Here is a 19845-nt window from a genome sequence, read left to right on the forward strand (position 1 = left end):
GCTGGGAATCTCCACCTAAACTCACAGCTATTTCCAACTCAACAATGTCAAAAGCTGAGGTCATTATCTCCCCACCCAAAGCCTGCTCCTCTTCCTCTATTTCTTAGGTCCATGAAATGTACCACCCTCCTCCTCATCAGGCAGATCAAAAAGCTGACTGAGCATCACCCCCAGACCCCTCCTTGTCTATTACCCTCACAGCCAATCCCTTGTCCAAATCCTGTCCATTCTACCTTCTTCACACCTGTCTTACATGCTTCCCTTGCATTTCCACTACGTTAATGGCAAATCTCCTCTCAGCTACACTGTTAAAATAACTTCCCAACTTTTCCTTCCACCTTCAATCTCTCTCCTCTCCAATCTATTTATTGGACTATTATCAGGATGTTTTTTAAATGTTTTTTAAAAATTTTTTACTGTTTATTTGTTTGACAGAGAGAGAGAGAGAGTGCTAGCAGGGGAGGGGCAGAGAGAGAGGGAGACACAGAATCTGAAACAGGCTCCAGGCGCTGAGCTATCAGCACAGAGCCCGACTCGGGGCTCGAACTCAGGAACTGTGAGATCATGACCTGCGCGGAAACCAGGAATCGGAAGCTTAACCGACTGAGCCCCCCAGGTGCCCCCAGAGCAATTGTTACAATACATGAAACTGATCATGTCATTCCCCAGCTTTGAGTGTTGATGACTGGCTTTTCATTTTATGAACATTATTCTGGCAGCAATCTAAGAAGGTATAGACTGTTCACCGTGACAAAGTCCTCCATGATCACCCAATGAATACTGAGTGCCTAGTATGTTTCAGTCACTGCACTAAATGCTGAGGATACAATATAAACAAAGAAGAACAGTTTCCCTGCCCTCAGAGTCCTTACGGTTCACAGGTATTATGAGTACCACAAAGGAGAAGCGTGGGCTTTTAAAGGAGAAGGGACGAGGGTGTCATCCTGATTCAGATCACCAGGGACGGCCCCAACCTCCATGTTGCACTTCGAATAACAATCAGTAGATACGCGTCCGGATATGGAACCAGTGCCTTTGCAGACATTGTTTCATTTAGGCTTCACCTCGGAGTTACCACCGCTATTGTTAGCCCCATTTTACAGATATGAAAACCGAGGCCCTAGAAGGGTTAAGTAAGGGATGGAGTTGAGATTCTATCCCAGACTCATCTGAAACCCAGCGCCCTTCCGCTTCCACTTCTCCTTTATGGGACTCACTAACCTCGTGGCACTGTACGTACCCAGCTCTGAGAACATGCCAGCCTATTTCCCTCCATCTGTGGTCACGCTTCTCTGTTTGCCTGAAATGCCTATTTCCCTCCAAACCTGCCTGCTGAACACGCAATTACCTTCTGTGATCCAGTTAAAGTGTTCCCTCCTCCCACAGATGCCTTCTGTGGGCATAAACAGAACCGTGTCGATTCTCTCATAGTCCCCGTGGCGCATCTGGTGGTCTCCCCCTGAGAAAGTGTGAGTCCCGGGGTGGGGGTGGGGGGATGATAACTGATTGACCTCGGTAATCTCAGAACCCTGTGCTCTGGCTGGCGTTTCAACGTTGAAGGCAAAGTAAGGGAAGAGAAGAAGCCGGAGAGGAAAGCACGAAAGGAGAAAAGAAAAGGCAAAAGGATGAGGACAAACACTCGAGTATAAGAGATCCCAAGACTATCTGTGCTTCAAAAAAAAAAAAAAAAAAAAAGTGCATTCTACCCACACCATAAAAGTAGCCCTTACAACCTCAGGCTGGAGCTGAGGCTTGCTCAATGAGTGCTTCATGCAAACCTGCAGACAGCTTCCCACTCTTGCGTCCTCCTGTGCTCTCTCCTTCCTGTCCAGCCCATTTTCTGCAGCTAGCAATTCATTCCTCCCTCCATTGGAAGACCATGGACAGAAGCTGAGTCAGAGGCAAAAATGCAACTGCAAAGAAGGAAAGCTACAGTGAATGCCATGCGCCACGACTCACGTGCCCGAAAGCCACTCCGACAACTATGAGGAACAGAGCGCGCGCGTGGAGGGTGTCCCCTTCGGCCTGGGAAGCCTTCCACGGACGGCCCTGAAGGCACTCTCTGTGCGTGGGTTTCCCAGATAAGGACCTGAAGTGCCAGGAGAGGTAGCTAGCCGGATACTAATCTGGATTTTGCGAGGTGTAAATGCGGCACCTGAAAGGGAACACCAGACCTGCTGCCTGGTGCGTTTTCACTGTTGATGCTAAGCACACATCGAATCCCAGGGCCTGTGAGCGGAGAGGTTGCTGCAGAATGCGTGAAGGGGGCGGGTGGATGGGAGGGCGGCACCGGGAAACTCTACCTGGGAGCAACAGGAAACGAAAATCAAGTCCTGAGAAGTGGTTTTGAATACGACTTTGGAGCGGGGAGGGGCACTGGTCCAAAGCAGAGGTCACGGGCTCCTGTGCCGGCCCCGCCTCCACGCTACCCCTGTCAAACATCGCATCTGTCTGCTGTTCACCTCCCAGGCTTTCCCGCGGCTTTTATAAGCGAGGCCTGTCCCAGATGTCCAGGGACCCCCTGGGGCCTTGGCACTGCTAAGCAGAGCCATTTGATGCTGTGTCTGGGACCAGGATTTAAGCGAAGAGGGGGTGGGAGGGGGAGGGCACAGAGGTAGGCGCGGGTGTTGGGGGTGGGGCGCGCTAGGGAAAGCAGAACAGGTTAGCAATCTCACGACTTCCTGGCCACAGCGCCTCCACCTTTTCCAGTCAGGAGCCCTGGGACCGTGGCTACAGGCTCACAGAGCAGCCCAGAGGCTCCCTGACAGGCTAAGCTCACCTGAGCTGCTGTGACTCAGCCCACCCCTGGTAACGGTGGATTGAAGGAAACAGCTCCCGGCCTCCCCTCCTCGCTGCTTTCCCCACTGGTCCCCCTTTCCTGCCTTCCCTTCAACCAATCAGTGGCATCCCAGGGCCCCGTTTCTGTCTCACTGCCCGGGTTTCCTTTAACAGAAGGTGTGAATCTCATGGTCAAATTCACCCTAAGAAGCGCATTACAGACCCCAAGGCACATGCTTTTTGAATTTTGAAAAATACGTCAGTGGAGAGATCGCTGGGGGGACAGACATACTTCTAGGGGTCTGAAGGTTTAAATGACTACTTCCCGTATGCAGGCAGGTCCAGGCTGGCTGGAGGCAGGTCTGGGCCAGGCGGGAGAGTGACAAGGTCTGAAGTAGAGCGCCAGATCCCCCGATGAATGCCCTCCCTCTTGAGTCTCATCCCCAGGGTCCCGATATCTTGTTCTTGGCACGGAGTAGATCCAAACCTACCAGGTGGGGGAAAAACCTTGAGATTTACTGGGACGCGTTCGGACAGACCCTGTGTCACTAGACGCTTAGCTGTAGACCTATGTGGACCAAAGGGGGAGCCTCCCTCAGCTCCTCTTCCAGGCTCTTCTCCTCTTCCTGCCCTATCTTGGGGCTCACTGGTCAGAATTCAGATTCAGAAATCAGATGACTTTCCGGGAAAAGGAACCTAGAGAGTAATGAGCTGGGGGTGTGGGGGAGGGGGGGTGAGGGAAAGACAGTTTACTTCCTCTCTTTGACTCAGCTCTGTCCCTTCAGAGCTCAGTGCATCTGCAGTGACTTGTTCATTCTACCGTGGCAGCATGTGGCGGCTGCTGTCCCCGACAGCCCTGCTCCTTCTGGGTAAGTCAGAGTCACCTTCTGGGTAAGTCAGGGCCACTCTGGCTGATGGAGAAGCTCAGGACGCCCTGGGTTCAGCAGATCCCACTTCTCAGGTCAGGGAAGGGAGCCCTCCCAAGGAATAGGACCCCTTACCCCATCTCTAGCGCTAGATTTCCTTCCCAGGACAAACATTTGGGGGCTAAACATGGGAGCCCTCTGAGGTGGGCATAACCAGGAAGTAGAGGGGGACTGTGAGGTCCCTGTGCCCTCACCCTGCGGGGTCTCAGTTTCCCTATCCGTAAGATGAAGACTGTGGACCCGATAGATGCTCTTTAATTTCTGTCTCTTCCATTCTGACATTCTGGGCTTGCCCGCTAAGACTTTTAATTTCCACCCTTTTGGGGGGGGGGGGGGGGACACGGGTCGAGGTTGTTTCTATGGCTTGATTCAGGGAAATTCAGGCTGTACCCTTATTTTGGGAGTTTGACTAGGGACTAAGGAGTAAGGTTATGGTGTTGAAGACAGGGACTTGGCTGGAGAGGAGAGCAGGGGGCACAGACACGGGAGAACAGAGGGCGGGCAGCGGGACAGCTAGCCATGTATACGCCTTGATTCCTGGCAACGCTGGACTCTCAGGAAAGGGATGGGCTAAGGAATTTACACCCGCTCTGGCCGCCCTGCTCTCTGCCTCTGCTCAGTATTTGTTTCCCTCTTTTGTCTTGCAGTTTCTGCTGGCACGCGAGCTGGTGAGTTGGCTTTGTGCCCTTGGATTGATCAAGCGAGGCACATATATGGCGTGTAATGGCCACAGGGTGTTGGGAAATGCCTTCTGCCTGGGAAGCTGTTGAGGGTTGTCAGGGGCACTTCCCCCGCACAGTGGGGCTTGGCGCTAGGCTTCTCTGGCTACTTTTCCTCAAGATAAGGAGAGGCCAGAAATGGGACTAAGCGCCCTGAAGCCAAGATGCTCCAAGCCTGAGTCACAGGCCAAGGCTGAGTCGCCAACGATGGGTTTGCAATGGGCTCGCTCTGGCTCCGAGCGTCCCCGGGGAGTGCCGGCGTAGGGCCTGCTCACCTCCTTGCCCTGACCCACCTTCTCCTCTCCTGGCTCCTCAGCAGACCTCTCGAAGGCCATGGTGGTCCTAGAACCTGAATGGAACAGGGTACTCTTTTCGGACAGTGTGATTCTGAGGTGCCAGGGGGCCTACCCCCCTGGGGACAATTCCGCACAGTGGTGGCACAACGAGAGCGTCATCCCCCATCGGGCCCCCAGCTACTCCATCAAAGCTGCCAGAAGTGAAGACAGTGGCGAGTATAAGTGCCAGACGGGCCTCTCCGAAGCCAGCGACCCGGTTCAGCTAGAAGTGCATATTGGTGAGTAGGGGAAGGGAAAGGAGGGAATCTCCAACAAAGGGTGAAAGGGGAGACGCTGAACGACTCGGGGAGAGCCAGAAGATGTCATTCTTGAGGGTTACAACTGAGATGAGAGCCTCTGTGGTCCCCCTGAAGGATATCAGAGTTGTGGTTCTAACCATAAGCGGGCCTCCGGCAAAAATGTCAAAACCTGGGGGGTCATGGGTACGGGACCGCTGCGGGGCGCAGTCCCAGCCACTGCGGCTCACGTAGGACGCGCCCGGCACCCACGGTGTCCTCCGAAGGTCGGCACCTGACACCGGCGCTCGATAATATTTACTGAATAAAGTGACGAATCTGTTTTTCTGTGAGCTCCATTTCCTTCTGACTCTCAGACACACCGCGCCCTAAGCTCTCCTCCTAACCTTCCTAACCGCCTAGGGTCATATTTAGCCCCTTCCACCCCCCATCAGGGCCCCCTCTCTCACTCACTCTTCAGTGCAAATCACCTAGTGGAGTGCAGTGTCGCCTCGCAAGCCCGACTACTTCCAAGGCTCACTTGCCCACCGGGTGTGGATGAAACAAGGCGGGAGGGGGGAAGGAGGGCCTGGCGGAGGTGGGCTCGCAAAGAGTTTCACGGAACTGGGCCTCTGGAACTGATTTTGTTTTTAATTTTTTAATGGTTATTTACTTTTGAGACAGAGACAGAGCACGAGCCGGGGAGGGGCAGAGAGAGGGAGACACAGAATCCGAGGCAGGTTCCGGGCTCTGAGCTGTCGGCACAGAGCCCGATGTGGGGCTCAAACCCACGAACCGTGAGATCATGACCTGAGTCAAAGTCAGATGTTCAACCGACTGAACCACCCAGGTGCCCCTGGAGCTGATCTTTGTGGTTCCTTAGCCCCTGGCTGTCACGCAGCTGACATGGTCGTCACACTACAGAATTACAAGGAGGCATGTCTCTTACTAATGAGGTGAGAGATGGCCTCCATGGACCAAATAAAAGGGGGAATTATCAGCAGGACGTAAGAGAAAAATCAAGTCTGAGAATTATAAATTTGCCTTGAACCTTGATCTAGAAACTGGCTTTAGAAGGCCCGTCAATGAGGGGGCACCTGGGTGGCTCAGTTGGTTGGGCGTCTGACTTCAGCTCAGGTCATGATCCCACACAGAGTTTGTGAGCTCGAGCCCTGTGTCGGCCTCTGTGCTGACAGCTCAGAGTCTGGAGCTGCTTCAGTTCTCTGCCCCCTCCCCTCTCTCTCTCTCTCTCCCTCTCTCTCTGCCCCTCCCCCACTCACACTCTGTGTCTCTCTCAAAGATAAATAAACATAAAAAAAAAAAAAGAAGGCCTGTCAATGAGGACCATATGAAAATGAGACTATGAGCATTAACTTCACCAGGCCAACACTTGATTATCATTGTTATTACTTCACTTACCTCCTCCTCTGATAAGTCCTCTTTACTTTTTTGGAGATCACCAGTCTCTCTCTCTCTCTCTCTCTCTCTCTCTTTCTGCACACAATTAGATATACACACATGTATATGTATATATTCTTATAACCATAATCTTATGATAATAATGATGTATCTCTTCACTGAAAAAGTAAATGGATATATGGGTACATTGTCTTTTGATAAATATCTCTGGATAAGTAATTAAGGTTACTTTCTGTTTGGCAAATCTCCCAAGCAGAGAATTTTTGTGTTCTACCAATTTTGTGTAGCGTAAGGCAGCAGACCTTTTTTTTTTTTTTAATTATAGGAAGTTTTATTGTCCTGTTCTTATTACAAAAGTCGTTTGGGTTCAATCTCAAAACTATGTAAAAGAAACGAAAATAACCGTAATCCCATCCCTCAGAGGAAACCCCTGTTAATATTTCAGCACATTTTCTTTCTTTTCCTTTTTTCCGTGCTTCTGTGCTTTCTGTATTCTGTCTTTTTCACTTAGCATTATCTCGTGACTGTTTTCTTGTGTCATTGTAAAATTTATCTGCAATGTCATTTTTCATTATTCAGGTCAACCTCCTGGCGGTGACTGTCGTGTTCTCTCTGTGTGAAATGTGGTTACTTGGTGACAGAGTTGTGAGAACAAGTATCCTGGTGATACACGAATTTTCTCTCTAGCAGGCTGTGCTCAGTGATGAGGGCCCTGGGGCCCTTCAGAAAGTAGCAGTTACCATGAGCACTACCGTTCATGCCCCTCTTTCCCCTCCTTGACTTTTTTTTTAAGCTATTTGAGCTTTTATTTTAATTTTTTTGTTTATTTATTTTGAGAGAGAGAGAGAAGTCACGTGTACGCAGGTGCGCGTGTGAGCGGGGGGGGGGGGGGGGGGGCAGAGAGAGAGAGGGAGAGAACGAATCCTAAGCGGGGTCCATGCTGTCAGTGCAGAGCCTGATATAGGGCTCGATCCCACAAATCCTGAGCCATGATCTGAGCCGAAGTCAAGAGCTGGGCGCTTAATGGGGCGCCTGGGTGGCTCAGGCGGTTAAGCGTCCAACTTCAGCCCAGGTCATGATCTCACAGTCCATGAGTTCGAGCCCCTCATCGGGCTCTGTGTTGAGGCCTGGAGCCTGCTTCAGATTCTTTGTCTCCCTCTCTTTCTGCCCCTCCCCTGTTCATGCTCGTTCTCTCTCTCTCTCTCTCTCTCTCTCTCAAAAATAAATAAACATTAAAAAAAAAAGAGAGAGTTGGGCACTTAACCAACTGAGCCACCCAGGCGCCCCTCCCCTCCTTGACTTTTATTTTGAGTTCTACTTCACGATTTCTGTAGCAACTCCCGTGGCCATCCAGTGACCTCACTCCTGACTGGCAGGAGTCTTCGAATATTCCTATAATTATCTATCCTTTCTGATATCTACCTTTCCTTGGATGGGGCAAATCATCACGTTCAAGTGCAATGTTTACTCTTTGATCTAGAACCTACGGCGGCTGCTTATCAGCTGCCGTAGCAAACCCCAGCGCAGGCCTTAAGGACCCTGTGGATAGCTCCTCACCTACCTCATCACTTAAGTCCCTCAGCTCTAACCTTACGGTTTGACGTGTGCGTCTCTCTTTCCCATTGGACAAAAAGTCTTGGTGCGACTTGAGCTCTCCTGCGGGGCCCAGCGGCCTTTTTCCCAAAGGGAACTCTGCAGGGATGGCTCCCAGTCTGGCTCTCCACGACGTCCCAGGATCTGGGTGGTGTCTCCTTGGGAAGGTGTTTGCTCTCATCGCTGAGGCCCCCGGGGCCTGTGGTCTCGGTGTCTTTCAGGCTGGCTGCTGCTTCAGGCCCCCCGCTGGGTGTTCCAGGAGGGAGACACCATCCAGCTGAGGTGCCACAGCTGGAAGAACAAGACTGTACAGAAGGTTCAATATTTCCAGAACGGAAGGGGCAAGATGTTTTTTCATAATAATTCCGACTTCTACATTCCAAAAGCAACGAGCAAACACAGTGGCTCCTACTTCTGCAGGGGGCTTATCGGGAATAAAAATGAGTCGTCAGAGGCTGTGAACATCACGGTTCAAGGTGAGGCTGTGCAGCCCTAAGAGGGCCCAGAGCCCCCTGTGCGTGGGGTCTGCGTTCACCCTGGGAAGAAGAGTTCAGAGGATCGTATGCTTTTTGCTTTGCGTCCTGATTATTGCCGAGGCGTCTTTACGAGGGGTGCTGAGGGGCGTCATTCACTCTGCAATGTGACGGCAGGAATGGAAACCGCGTTTCCTTCCCCATAAATGCACCTGTCCTCACTTACGCCAGTCAAACCATGCCCGCAAGGGTATGTGTGCACATGATGCTGGCCATCTTGACCTGCCTTCCTGTCCTCTCCAAGCCCAAGGCTTAGCCACAAGCCCACCTGGTGGGAGCCTCTCACCCCCTCACGGAGAGGGCCTAGAGACGGGGTTCTGGTTTTGTGGCTCATTCATCGTGTGACAGTGGGCAAGCCACTTAGTCTCGCTGAATGTCAAGTTCCCCTTCTGTAACAAGGACGAGTTGACATTTATTGGGCAACTTCCGGTGTGTTGGACACTGTGCCAGGTGCTTCCTCACAGGCACCCAGTGACTCTTGACAACAACGTTAGGAGATCACTAGCTAGTTTGGAGTCTACTTTGCAGATGCAGACACTGAGGGGAAAAGGAGCCGGGGCGGGGGGGGGGGGGGCAGTGGTCGTGCAGGGAGCGGGAATAATGAACTTTTCTCCAGGATCATTCCCAAGATTCAAAGCCTATGTAGTTAACCACTGGACGAAATGAAATAATTGGACAGACACCAAACTTCTGCCTTAACGACTGTCATCTTTCTCATCCCTGTGCTTCTCCCGTTAGGTCCGCCAGTTCCCTCCACCTCAACGTTCCTTCCACATTGGTACCGAATCGCTTTCTTCCTGGTGACAGCACTCCTGTTTGTAGTGGACACAGGGCTGCATGTGGCTGTGCAGAGAGACCTTCAAAGCTCCGTGAAGGAGCGGAAGGACGGCAAAGTCACGTGGAGCCAGGGCCCGTAGGACAAACAGGGGCGATAAAATCGGCACCCCCGAACCTCTCTCTGGATTCACAACCCCATCGTCCCCGACAGGCAGCTCTGGGGGCAGCGTCCAGGCTGAGGGTCCCTCACCCCATTCCATTTGCTCTCGGTCTCCGCTGGGAAGGCAGGGCTGGCGACCTTCAGGTGCCCACAGTGACGCCCCAGTGAGTAGCCGCATCCCTCAGAACTGAAGTCTCAGAGCCACACAGATGCTCTCTCTGCACGACTGCCCTGTCACAGCAACGCGACAATGCAGAATCTGGACGGTGACCCAACATGCGAACGTTGTTCTTAAATAACCGAATGTGTAGGTAAGAGAATTATGGCCGAGGGCCAGCAGGCTGATGGTCTACGTTTGTTGTGAGGCACACTAAAACTCCTTCCAGACAGATCGTGGGGGCTGTGGAGGGTCTAGGGGAGACGGCAGAACCAGTGAAGCGGGTGACTGAGAAAGAACACGGCAGTCCAGGACAGATCAGAGAAGACCTCTGTCTTCCTAGGATATGAGCCATGGTGTGGGTGGCAGAAAGATCACAGGGGTGGTATAGAATTGAGTTTTTCAGGGGGCCCATGCCAGAATTGGGATGGTCTGTGAGTATATAATGATGGACCCTCTTGATGTCATGAGCCGAAGATGGTCCTGGAAGGAGGTTGGGGATTGGAGGGTGTTGGAAAAGAAAGCACAGAACAATCCCCACGTCCGCAGGAAGGAGGGCAGCATGGCTGTCCCAGATTGAGCTCAGTGAACAGAGCCATCTCGGGTCTGAACTGAGAAAACATGGCAGGAAAGAGTCCACCACAGCTGCTCAGGAGGCAGGACACCTGGCCAGGATAAGCCACAGTCGGAGAGAGGAGAGGCAGGGAACAGCAAACCAGCTTTCTGCTTCAGTATCTAATTCAGGTGCAGTTTTGTTTACATCACTCACCAAACAAACCTTGGCTAAGCGATACTCTATGCGCTCAGGTCTGCTGAGTTAAGCTAGGACAGTTGGAAATCCGTCCGCCTGTCAGTGACAATGAGTAAGGGTGGGGTCACCAGCATTGCTTGTGGAAGAAAGCTTAGCGACCTTATTTCTTTGTACAAGCTTTAAGCACATGTCTTGATTCCAATAAAGCATTTTACAAGATTTTGCGTGCTACTCTCAGCCAGAAGATGGAAAAACCGGGGTAATAAGACCTGATAATAAAAACCCATTTTCCCTCCTGTTGTCCGACATTCTACCAGGGATTAGTGTGGGGGGTAACTAAATCATGTCACCGCAGCTCATGTGAATCAGCCAGTGGTGAATTCACCAGTCCTGCTGAGGCAATGGGCACAGGAGACTTTTACAGGTGGTGTGGGATGGGAGTAGGGGAGGGGGGAAAGTTAGAAGTAGTTCCAGAGCAGGTGCTGGGCAGGAGAAGGCACCCCTGGGAAGGAGCCAGGGGCCTGGACAGAGGTATAGGGGCAGCCTAATTGTTATGAGCCATATGCCATAGCTCATAACTGAGTTATGAGCTATAGGTCAAGTTATGAGCTATAGGTCAAGACGATTCAAGCTTGATGTATGAATATCGGATGAGATTCAGACATAAGGCAGGTGCACTGGGAAACCCTGGGCATCCACCTCACATCTATTTAGGGCCTACAATATGCCCAGCTTGAGTCCAAGTGCCGAAGACAGAGACGTAGAGCACAGGGTCAGTCCCGGGAGGAGTCTCCATTCTAGGGAGAAAAGCCTTGAGGAGAGAGTGGAGAAAAGGCTGCAGTGTTCTTGTGGTGGTGAAGGAGGAGTTCGCCAGGCAGAGAGGAGGAACGCTGAAGATCCGTGGGCAAAGATTCCAAAGCCAGATTAGGGTTCAAGAAGGTGGTTCGGCCCTTTTCCAGTGTAAAGAGCCAGTGAGGGAGAAGAGGGAGTTCAGGGGCCAGATCATCAAAGGCACGGCCTTCCAAGCAGAGGAGAGCGCCTCCGGGCCCCCAGCCAGCCGTGGAGGGATTTCAGGCAGAACGAGTTTTAGGAGGCCTCTCAGACGGTTCCCTCCTTGCAAGGAAGGGAGAGGGGAGTTGAAGACAGGAAACCGCCTAGAAACCTAGGTAGTTGTTGCAGTAACTCAAGGGGCGGTGGGGGTGGGGGGTGGGGGACTAGATAGTGAGGAAGTGAGTGGCAGCGAGGCTGGGGACGCAGGTGCCTATTGGAAAGATATTTAGAAAGCAGACTCTCCAAAAACCGGCAACCAGTCGGACGTGGCACGACTAGGGGCCCAGGCTCCGGACAAGCCCGTTTGATGAGTTAGGCAATACAAGGTCAAAGGCGAGGCAGGCACAGGTTTGGTAAGGAACTCACCTTCGGATTACCAGTGCTGGCTTCCTTTGGTCGCCAAACATTTTTAGAACAATTTCACGAGGCAGTTTTCGTAGAACTGAAGTCAAGCGGCTAAAATTCTCACTCCTGACCGCAACCCTACCCAGGCGGACCTCCTGCTAGGAAACCCAGGCTACGGGGGCGAGAGACGAGGGGCGAGCGAGAACCTGGCCACGCGGAGGATGCCCCGCGGCTTCCGGGAAGAACACCCACGCCCGCGGTTCAAAACGGTCAGGCCCCGTCCCTGGGTGGGCTCGAACCACCAACCTTTCGGTTAACAGCCGAACGCGCTAACCGATTGCGCCACAGAGACAGGCGGAAGCCAGGGCCTCTGCCAACCCAGTTCACCGAAGGAAAAAAAACTCGGCCGCGCTTTCTGCTTCGCCCCGAAGAGGTGCTCGGGGCTGGTGTGGGAACCCGTGGGGCGGTCCCCTTCCGGCGCGCCGGGTGGCCCCAGCCAAGCAGGCCTTTCCCCCGCGCTGCGGAGGCACCTGCCTAGACCTGGGACAGGCCTCGGTGCGCACCCAGATGATGCTGAGAAGCCGCAGCAGCCCAGCTCCTTCGGGAGTCCAAAACGAAGTCTCTCCGTGCGCTCGCGAGTTCACTGGGCTTTGCTCCGGGAGGTACAGTCGACTTTCCTGCTGATCTGGACGATTTATGCGCTCGTGCCTGGGCGAGTGGTAACTCACAATCAGCTTGCTCTTGTGAATGTTTAAAATACCGTATCACGTGTCCAATCACGCCCGGCGAAATGTAACGTCTAAGCAAGGAAGCCCAGTAGAACAAGACTAATCTCCAAGCCCAGCGGTTTTTGAAAGGTTGCTACTCGTGCATTAGGCACCGGGACAGAACACAGAGTTTGTAACTGCCTGTAATTTAAAGACTCTCACACTGGCAAATCCAGATCTAAATATCTGAGGGCAGAGACCCCTCATCCAACATCACCAGCACAGGGATTCTGGTCAGTGCCTGGCCTCTTCTCTGCAGCCTGGAGGGAAGCTTCTCTCTTGTTCTTGGGTCATTTCGCAGCCGCAGGCTTCCTGAGTCACATCACCTCCGCCCCTGGCCCCCCGAACCCCTCTACCGAGCCACACCTCTGACGCACCCAGGCACCCACAGGCAGCCCTTCTCTGTGGTGCCAAGTCCCCACCCTCCGCCCAGAACCTTCTCTTCCTTCTACACCTCTGCGCCCTACTCAGTGGATTCCAGTTTGGGTGCAGGTCGGTGTCCAATGCTCTTCAGAGAATGAGAATACACAATGCCCATATAGGCCCAAATTATGTGTGTGTGTGTGTGTGTGTGTGTGTGTGTGTGTATCTCAGAGAAGTTTGCCAAAAGAACTCTATATTGAGATTACCTTTTTTTACACTTTTAAGTTTGTTTTAAAATGTTCTTTGTTTTATACAAAGCAGTGTCTGCGGTTGTTTTATTAATTTCCTAATTCGGCAAAATAAAAAGTTGGCAACTCTATATTGGTCACCAACATTTTATTTTATTTTATTTTAATGTTTATTTATTTTTGAGACAGCGAGAGACAGAGCATGAACGGGGGAGGGGCAGAGAGAGAGGGAGACAGAATCGATAGCAGGCTCCAGGCTCTGAGCCGTCAGCACAGAGCCCGACACGGGGCTCGAACCCACGGACCGCGAGATCATGACCTGAGCTGAAGTCGGACGCTTAACCGACTGAGCCACCCAGGCGCCCCGGTCACCAACATTTTAGGGGAAATTCAACTTATCTGCAAAGTCCAAGTTTGGGAACCGCTACTCTCACCTTCACCTGTTTATTGGATTGGCAGTAGAAATTAAAAATTACTTTCCAGTTTATTCTAAACACGCATACATTTCCCATGTTTCGCTTTGCAAGTACAAGACAACAATCTAAAAGAAGGCAAAACAAGAAAAACTGAGTTATTAAAAAAGAAAGTACAGGGGTGCCTGGGTGGCTCAGTCGGTTGAGTGACTGACTTTGGATCAGGTCGTGATCTCACACCTGGTGAGTTCGAGCCCCGCATCAGGCTCTGTGCTGACAGCTCTGAGCCTGGAGCCTGCCTCAGACTATGTGCCTCCCTCTCTCTCTGCCCCATCCCACTCGCATTCTGTCTCTGTCTCTCTCAAAAGTAAATAAACATTAAAAAAAAAATAAAAAAGAAAGTACAAAATGGGATGATGAAATAAATCCAAATATATCAGTAATCACAATAAATATAAATGGAGAAAATTTGCCAGTGAGAGTGGATTTTTTAAAAATATATTTTATTCTGTTTTAGACAAATGACATTAAAACAGGAAAAAAAAAACCACAGAAAGACTGAATGGAAAAGAATGGAAAAAGATATGACAGGAACAGTCTAAAAGAAAGTTGGCACAGGGGCGCCTGGGTGGCGTAGTCGGTTAAGCGTCCGACTTCAGCCAGGTCACGATCTCGCGGTCCGTGAGTTCGAGCCCCGCGTCAGGCTCTGGGCTGATGGCTCGGAGCCTGGAGCCTGTTTCCGATTCTGTGTCTCCCTCTCTCTCTGCCCCTCCCCCGTTCATGCTCTGTCTCTCTCTGTCCCAAAAATAAATTAAAAACGTTGAAAAAAAAAATTTAAAAAAAAATAAAAGAAAGTTGGCACTTAGCTAAGTAATACCAGACAAAATAAAGTTTAAGAAATAATGCATCACAAGGGATAAAGATGTCACCACATGATGATCAAAGATTAAACTATGATAAACATATAACAATTCTAAATACATATGTATCTAATAAAATGATGTTAAAACATAGAAGCAAGAATTATTAGACCTCTGAGAGAAAACTGACAAATTCATCTATAGTTGATTCTTCAAATTCTACAGTGAGAGAATTCAACTTACTATTCTCAGCATTCAATAGGTCAAGCAGAGAGAAAAAAATTAAGCATATGAACACAATTAATAAGCTTGGTTTAAAATATATATATTTAGGGGTGCCTGAGTGGCTCAGTTAGTTGAGCCTCCGGCTTCCGCTCAGGTCATGATCTAGCTGCCCGTAGGCCCGAGCCCTGCATTGGGCTCTGTGCTGACAGTTCAGAGCCTGGAGCTTGCTTTGGATTCTGTGTCTCCCTCTCTCTCTGCCCTTCTCCCACTCGTGCTGTCTCTCTCTCTCAAAAATCAGCAAACATTAAAAAAATAAATAAATATATATAATTAGAACTCTGCAACCAATAATTTTTGGCTACATAGTCTTCTCAAACATTTACAAAAATTCACTTTATTATATGAAGCCATAAAACATGGCTTCATGGAATTGGCACTATTTAGAACACATTCTTTGAACATAACGGGATTTGACTTAGAAAGCAACTACAAAAAAAAAAAACCTTTTTAAACCCTCATAAATGTGGAAAATTTTCAAACGTATGCTTTTAAAATAATTCATGGATCAAAGAGAAATTGAGTGGAAATTGAAAAATGCTTAGATCCGGTTGCCTGGGTGGCTCAGTCCATTGAGCCACTGACTTCGGCTCAGGTCATGACCTCATGGTTTATGAGTTCAAGCCCTGCGTCCAGCTCTGTGCTGACAGCTCGGAGCCTGGAGCCTGCTTCCGATTCTGTGTCTCCCTCTCTCTCTCCCCTCCCCCATTCATGTTCTGTCTCTCTCTGTCTCAGAAATAAATAAACATTAAAAAAAAATTAAAGAGGGAGCCTGGGTGGCTCAGTCGGTTAAGCGGCCGACTTCGGCTCAGGTCATGATCTCACGGTCCGTGGGTTCGAGCCCCGCGTCCGGCTCTGTGCTGACAGCTCAGAGCCTGGAGCCTGTTTCAGATTCTGTGTCTCCCTCTCTCTCTGCCCCTCCCCTGTTCATGCTCTCTCTCTGTCTCAAAAATAAATAAACATTAAAAAAAAATTTAAAAAAAATTAAAGAAAAGAAAAATGCTTAGATGGAGTAGTAACAAATATATAACATACCCACAAACTGTTGATTGTTCAGGGTTTTACATGTGCACCAGGGAAAAGGAATGCTATACCGACCTTCAATGCTTAGCATACGTATTGCACGGGATCTGCGGGTCAATAAATCTGCTAGAAAAACAACAACGACGACGACAACAGAAAACTTTTGGAAGACAATTAATCCTGTGACAAGGAGGGAAATGTATAGACGGTAACATTCTGATCGGTCAGTGCCATACCCGTTAACTCCCCCTCAGAAAGAATCGTCGTCTGGGTTCTGCTTTGGCTGTCCCTAGATACCAGAAAGCCAGTCCCCATGCCAATGCTGGCCAACTCTAAAGAATTCTACATGAGCACTGTCAAGAGGCAGCTCAATGCCTCCCAGCCTACGGGTCCAATTTAAGCCAGCCTACTGCAAGTCCTGGTAATAGGACTGTCCTATCCCAGGACAGGGCCACCCGAACCCTGGTCCAGTTAACAAAGGCCCAGTGTCAGTTTGGCTCCCCGACACTGTGGCTGTCTGCTACCACTCATTACTACTCAGTAGTCACCCTTGCCTGTGGCCACTTGTAGGAACCACAGCCTCCACCCAAACTTGGTACCAAGAATCAGGAAATAACAGAGAACGGGCAGGCAGTAATGCGTCACACAAAGTATCAGCCACATGTTGTGGCCTCTGCTGGCCGTCCCGTGATAGGATGGAGACTGGGACGCAGACTGGAACATAGGGGAAATTGGGGGCTAACAGGTGACGGAGGGGCAGGTGCCCCTTTCCCCCATCTGTATTGTGGTTCACCTTCATTTCATGGAACAGGTTTGTTTGTTTTTCAAACCCCAAACATCCTCCCACCGCGGGTAATTGTTTTAGTAATAAAGAGGATAATTAATGCTTGCTCATTGCCAGACACCATTCTAAACACTTATTAACTCATCTGAGAATTATAATCGTCATCATTACCCCCTTTTACATATGAGGAAACTGAGAGAAGGGGAGCCAAGTCCAAACACGGGAAGCACAACAGAGCCCATGTACCTCACAATCCCGTTAGTTGCCTCATCCAGCCTGATGACACATATCATTCCAATAAATGACTATTGTGTGATAGAGAAAACAACCCTCAGACAGTATTTCAAAGGCTGGAAAAAAAAACTTATCACGATTGCTGTTAGTTTAACAGAAGATGTCAAAGGATTCAGTATCCTAATTTTAGGAAAAAATGTTCAGCTTACACAAGTCACTGCATGACTATCAGTGTATTGGACAGAAAGTGGGGGAATTTGACGCAGGAAAAGCAGGGTTCAGAGAGAGGCATCATTTAGCCAGTGACAGCTGCATCAAACAAAACCAACAGTTATTAAAAATCAAACAATTTGGAGATGATTTGAAAGGTTAAATAGGACTCGCACGACAACTACGTTGCCTGGAAATCGGTTTTATGAGACCCGTAAACACACAGATCTATACGTGCAGTTAAGGACTAGTAGGGAATAGTTGAAATACAGAATCCTGCAGCTGTTTTAAATCTTCTGAATACCATTAATGGCTATGTGTCTCAATATAAATGAATCCTATAAAAATAATATTTAGGGGGAAAAAACGCTGGTTGCAAAAGAATACATACTGCCTGGTACCAGTTATAAAACCTTTAAAAGCATGAAAATCCAAATAATACATATATTTGGCAACACATACACATGTATTGAAACTGTTATACAGGCCAAAGGAATAATGAATATAAAACCCAGAATAAAGTATGCTCCTTATTGGGAGAAAGAGACACCCGATTTAGAGAGATTCCTTAGATGGCTTCTCATTCAAGGATGAGCACAGTAGGATCCTTAACTGCAAACAGCAGAATCTACTGTAGCTTGTTTAAATACAAAAGGATTTATTGAGGGCTATGGATAATTCGCCAGGCATCAGGAAGACTGAAGAAACAGACTCTAGGCTAACTTCCGGGAATAGCTCCCCAAACTATTCTGTTTATCGGGCTACCACACTACCCAGCAAAACCTGCTATAAAACAAATTAAAAAGCTTCCCCAGTCTCTGGTCTCTGGCTCCAGAACACTGGCTGCAATGGCCACTATTTACACAACCCAAATTGTATCCCCATGTCTCTCCCATGTAACTCAGTTACAAATCAGATCTCACTAAAGTACATCTGGTTGGTGGAACGTAAGTCATAACCAGAACCCCCGCTGCAAAGGAATCTAGGAAATGTAGTTTTTAGCTTCCCAGCCTCAATAGCACAGGAAAGCAAACCAGAATGGTACGGGACCGGGGGCTGAGCAAACCAGGGGACATATCCACTACAGTGAATAAACTGAAAAGCAAAAATAAAATAAAACCAACTCCAAATTAAAACAAAAGCAGATAACGCTTCCACCTCCACCTCTGATGCGGGGCTATTAGATACTGAGGGGATGAAACGATCTAAAGAACTATGTAGTCTTGGGCTACAGTTGTGGGTATATTGTGATAATATATACCTTGCCACCAAGGATCTGTGTAGCTTTTTGTTCTTAAAAGACAACCCGGGTGCGGGAGGAGGGAGCGGTTCCAGGTCCCTGTGTTGGACTCTTCCCAAATTCCTGTGGAAAAGATCCCAACAGTGGAACAGAGAAAAGTTTATACCATCCCGTTGATCCACGATACCTAAGAGAAAGCATGCAATCTACTGGGTTCGTGATAAACAGCTCATAATCCAAGATGGAGTCAAAACTGTCTTGGGAATCAGACCGGGGCGCCACTCACATAGCCAAATATCAAAAACGTGAGCAAGAAGAGACAACAAGGGACGGCAGCCTAAGGGACTGTAAGCCATTGACACCCAGTCATTCACAGTATCCAAGAGGAAGCTTGATATCTTCTGGTTTCACGTTTAGCTCATGGATCCAAGCTGGGACTGGAGTCAAGTGTGTCCCAGAGTTTTTGTGTTGTCTTCTTTGAGAGGGATGGATGCATTAGTACCCATCAATGATGTCATTTCAAATCAGTGGTTGAGGGGTGGGCTATGCAATGAATTGAATGGAGAACCACCAGGTGGAGGGATGGGAATAGAGTTATACTTACCCATGTTACATCTCAAAATGGTTTCAAAAAGAATTAAAGGGATAATACCAAAAAAGCAAAAGGAAACACTTAAGAAAATAAAGGTAAAAACTGATCTGATATTGGGGTGGGTAAGAGTTTTCTACTTATGAAAAAAGTTAAGAAACTACCAGGGAAAGTGTTTGTCTCCATAAAAATTAGAAACTTCTGTTCAAAAATGCTATGAATACAATTAGAAAGTTAATTCCTTTCCATACTGGTGGGGGAGTTTGTGTGGTACTAACCACTGTGCCCATAAGAATTATAAACTCTGGACAAATTAAAAAAAAAAATCTATAAAACACTGGAAAGCGATCAAAGGAGATAGAAAATAAAGAGGGTTTTATATGTTAACTAAATTGGATATAAATAAAATTTAAAAATAAAAAAAAAAGAAAAGAGGATTCAAGCTATAGAAGGAGGAATCATACGGGTAAGATCCTCGTTCTGAGGGCACTCTCCAGGAAATGAGACTCGGGAGCATAAATTCAGGCAGAAAACCAGTCTTATACCTCATGCATTGAGGCAAAGTTGAAGGCTGCTAGACTGGCTGGATATTGAAGGAGCAAATCTCAGAGAAGAGATAGCCTGATTCCGGAAAACCAAATCTGCAAATAAATCTCTCCTATCTCTGGCTTACCCTCGAACCAAGTATCTACCGAGCACAGATTTCAGGGAGGCCATGGTGAAGAAAAAAAAAAGAAAAAAAAGCTTCGTCGTCTCCCCGTCGGGGAATCGAACCCCGGTCTCCCGCGTGACAGGCGGGGATACTCACCACTATACTAACGAGGAAAACCGCGAAACGACCGCCAAAGTCATTGTTTACAAACTTACTTTTAACTTGCCAGGACAATTTCTTCCATGAAACGTTACTGGCTGCTGGCAACGCTATGCCCTTTTTCCTGCCTCGACTGGTGCGTCGCAACCGACACATGCCGAATGCCCTACATGCAATCTACATTTTCTTGCAGCCACACTAAAAATTAAGAAACGGGTGGCTTTTAATAGCACATCTCCTTT

General features: G+C 49.0%; 1 protein-coding gene, 1 long non-coding RNA gene and 2 other non-coding genes across 5 annotated transcripts in view; 1 reads left to right on the plus strand and 3 right to left on the minus strand.

Moving 5' to 3' along the window:
- The window catches only part of LOC122211827, a 52723-nt gene extending 50557 nt beyond the window's left edge, over window positions 1–2166 (minus strand). Inside the window, exon 1 of the long non-coding RNA XR_006198861.1 lies at window positions 1779–2166. This is a non-coding gene — a long non-coding RNA (uncharacterized LOC122211827). The remainder of the gene's footprint in view (window positions 1–1778) is intronic.
- Window positions 2167–2692: 526 nt separating this feature from the next.
- LOC122211825 (low affinity immunoglobulin gamma Fc region receptor III-B-like) lies at window positions 2693–10601 on the plus strand. 2 transcript variants are annotated; one of them, XM_042925267.1, is made up of 6 exons: window positions 2693–2825; window positions 3564–3647; window positions 4352–4372; window positions 4743–4997; window positions 8228–8482; window positions 9278–10601. In XM_042925267.1, the coding sequence occupies exons 2-6, from the start codon at window positions 3608–3610 to the stop codon at window positions 9454–9456; spliced, it is 750 nt and encodes a 249-aa protein (XP_042781201.1). In that variant the 5' UTR covers window positions 2693–2825; window positions 3564–3607; the 3' UTR covers window positions 9457–10601. The 2 variants fall into 2 exon arrangements, with proteins under 2 accessions (XP_042781201.1, XP_042781200.1); XM_042925266.1 differs by having other exon boundaries at window positions 2694–2825; window positions 4740–4997.
- Window positions 10602–12057: 1456 nt separating this feature from the next.
- On the minus strand, window positions 12058–12131 carry TRNAN-GUU. Its single transcript has one exon. It is a non-coding gene; the product is annotated as a tRNA-Asn (tRNA).
- Window positions 12132–19545: 7414 nt separating this feature from the next.
- TRNAD-GUC lies at window positions 19546–19617 on the minus strand. Its single transcript has one exon. It is a non-coding gene; the product is annotated as a tRNA-Asp (tRNA).
- Between the last annotated feature and the right edge of the window lie 228 nt (window positions 19618–19845).

The sequence above is a fragment of the Panthera leo genome, chromosome F3 (genome assembly GCF_018350215.1).
Source record: "Panthera leo isolate Ple1 chromosome F3, P.leo_Ple1_pat1.1, whole genome shotgun sequence".
NCBI classification, from domain to species: domain Eukaryota; kingdom Metazoa; phylum Chordata; class Mammalia; order Carnivora; family Felidae; genus Panthera; species Panthera leo.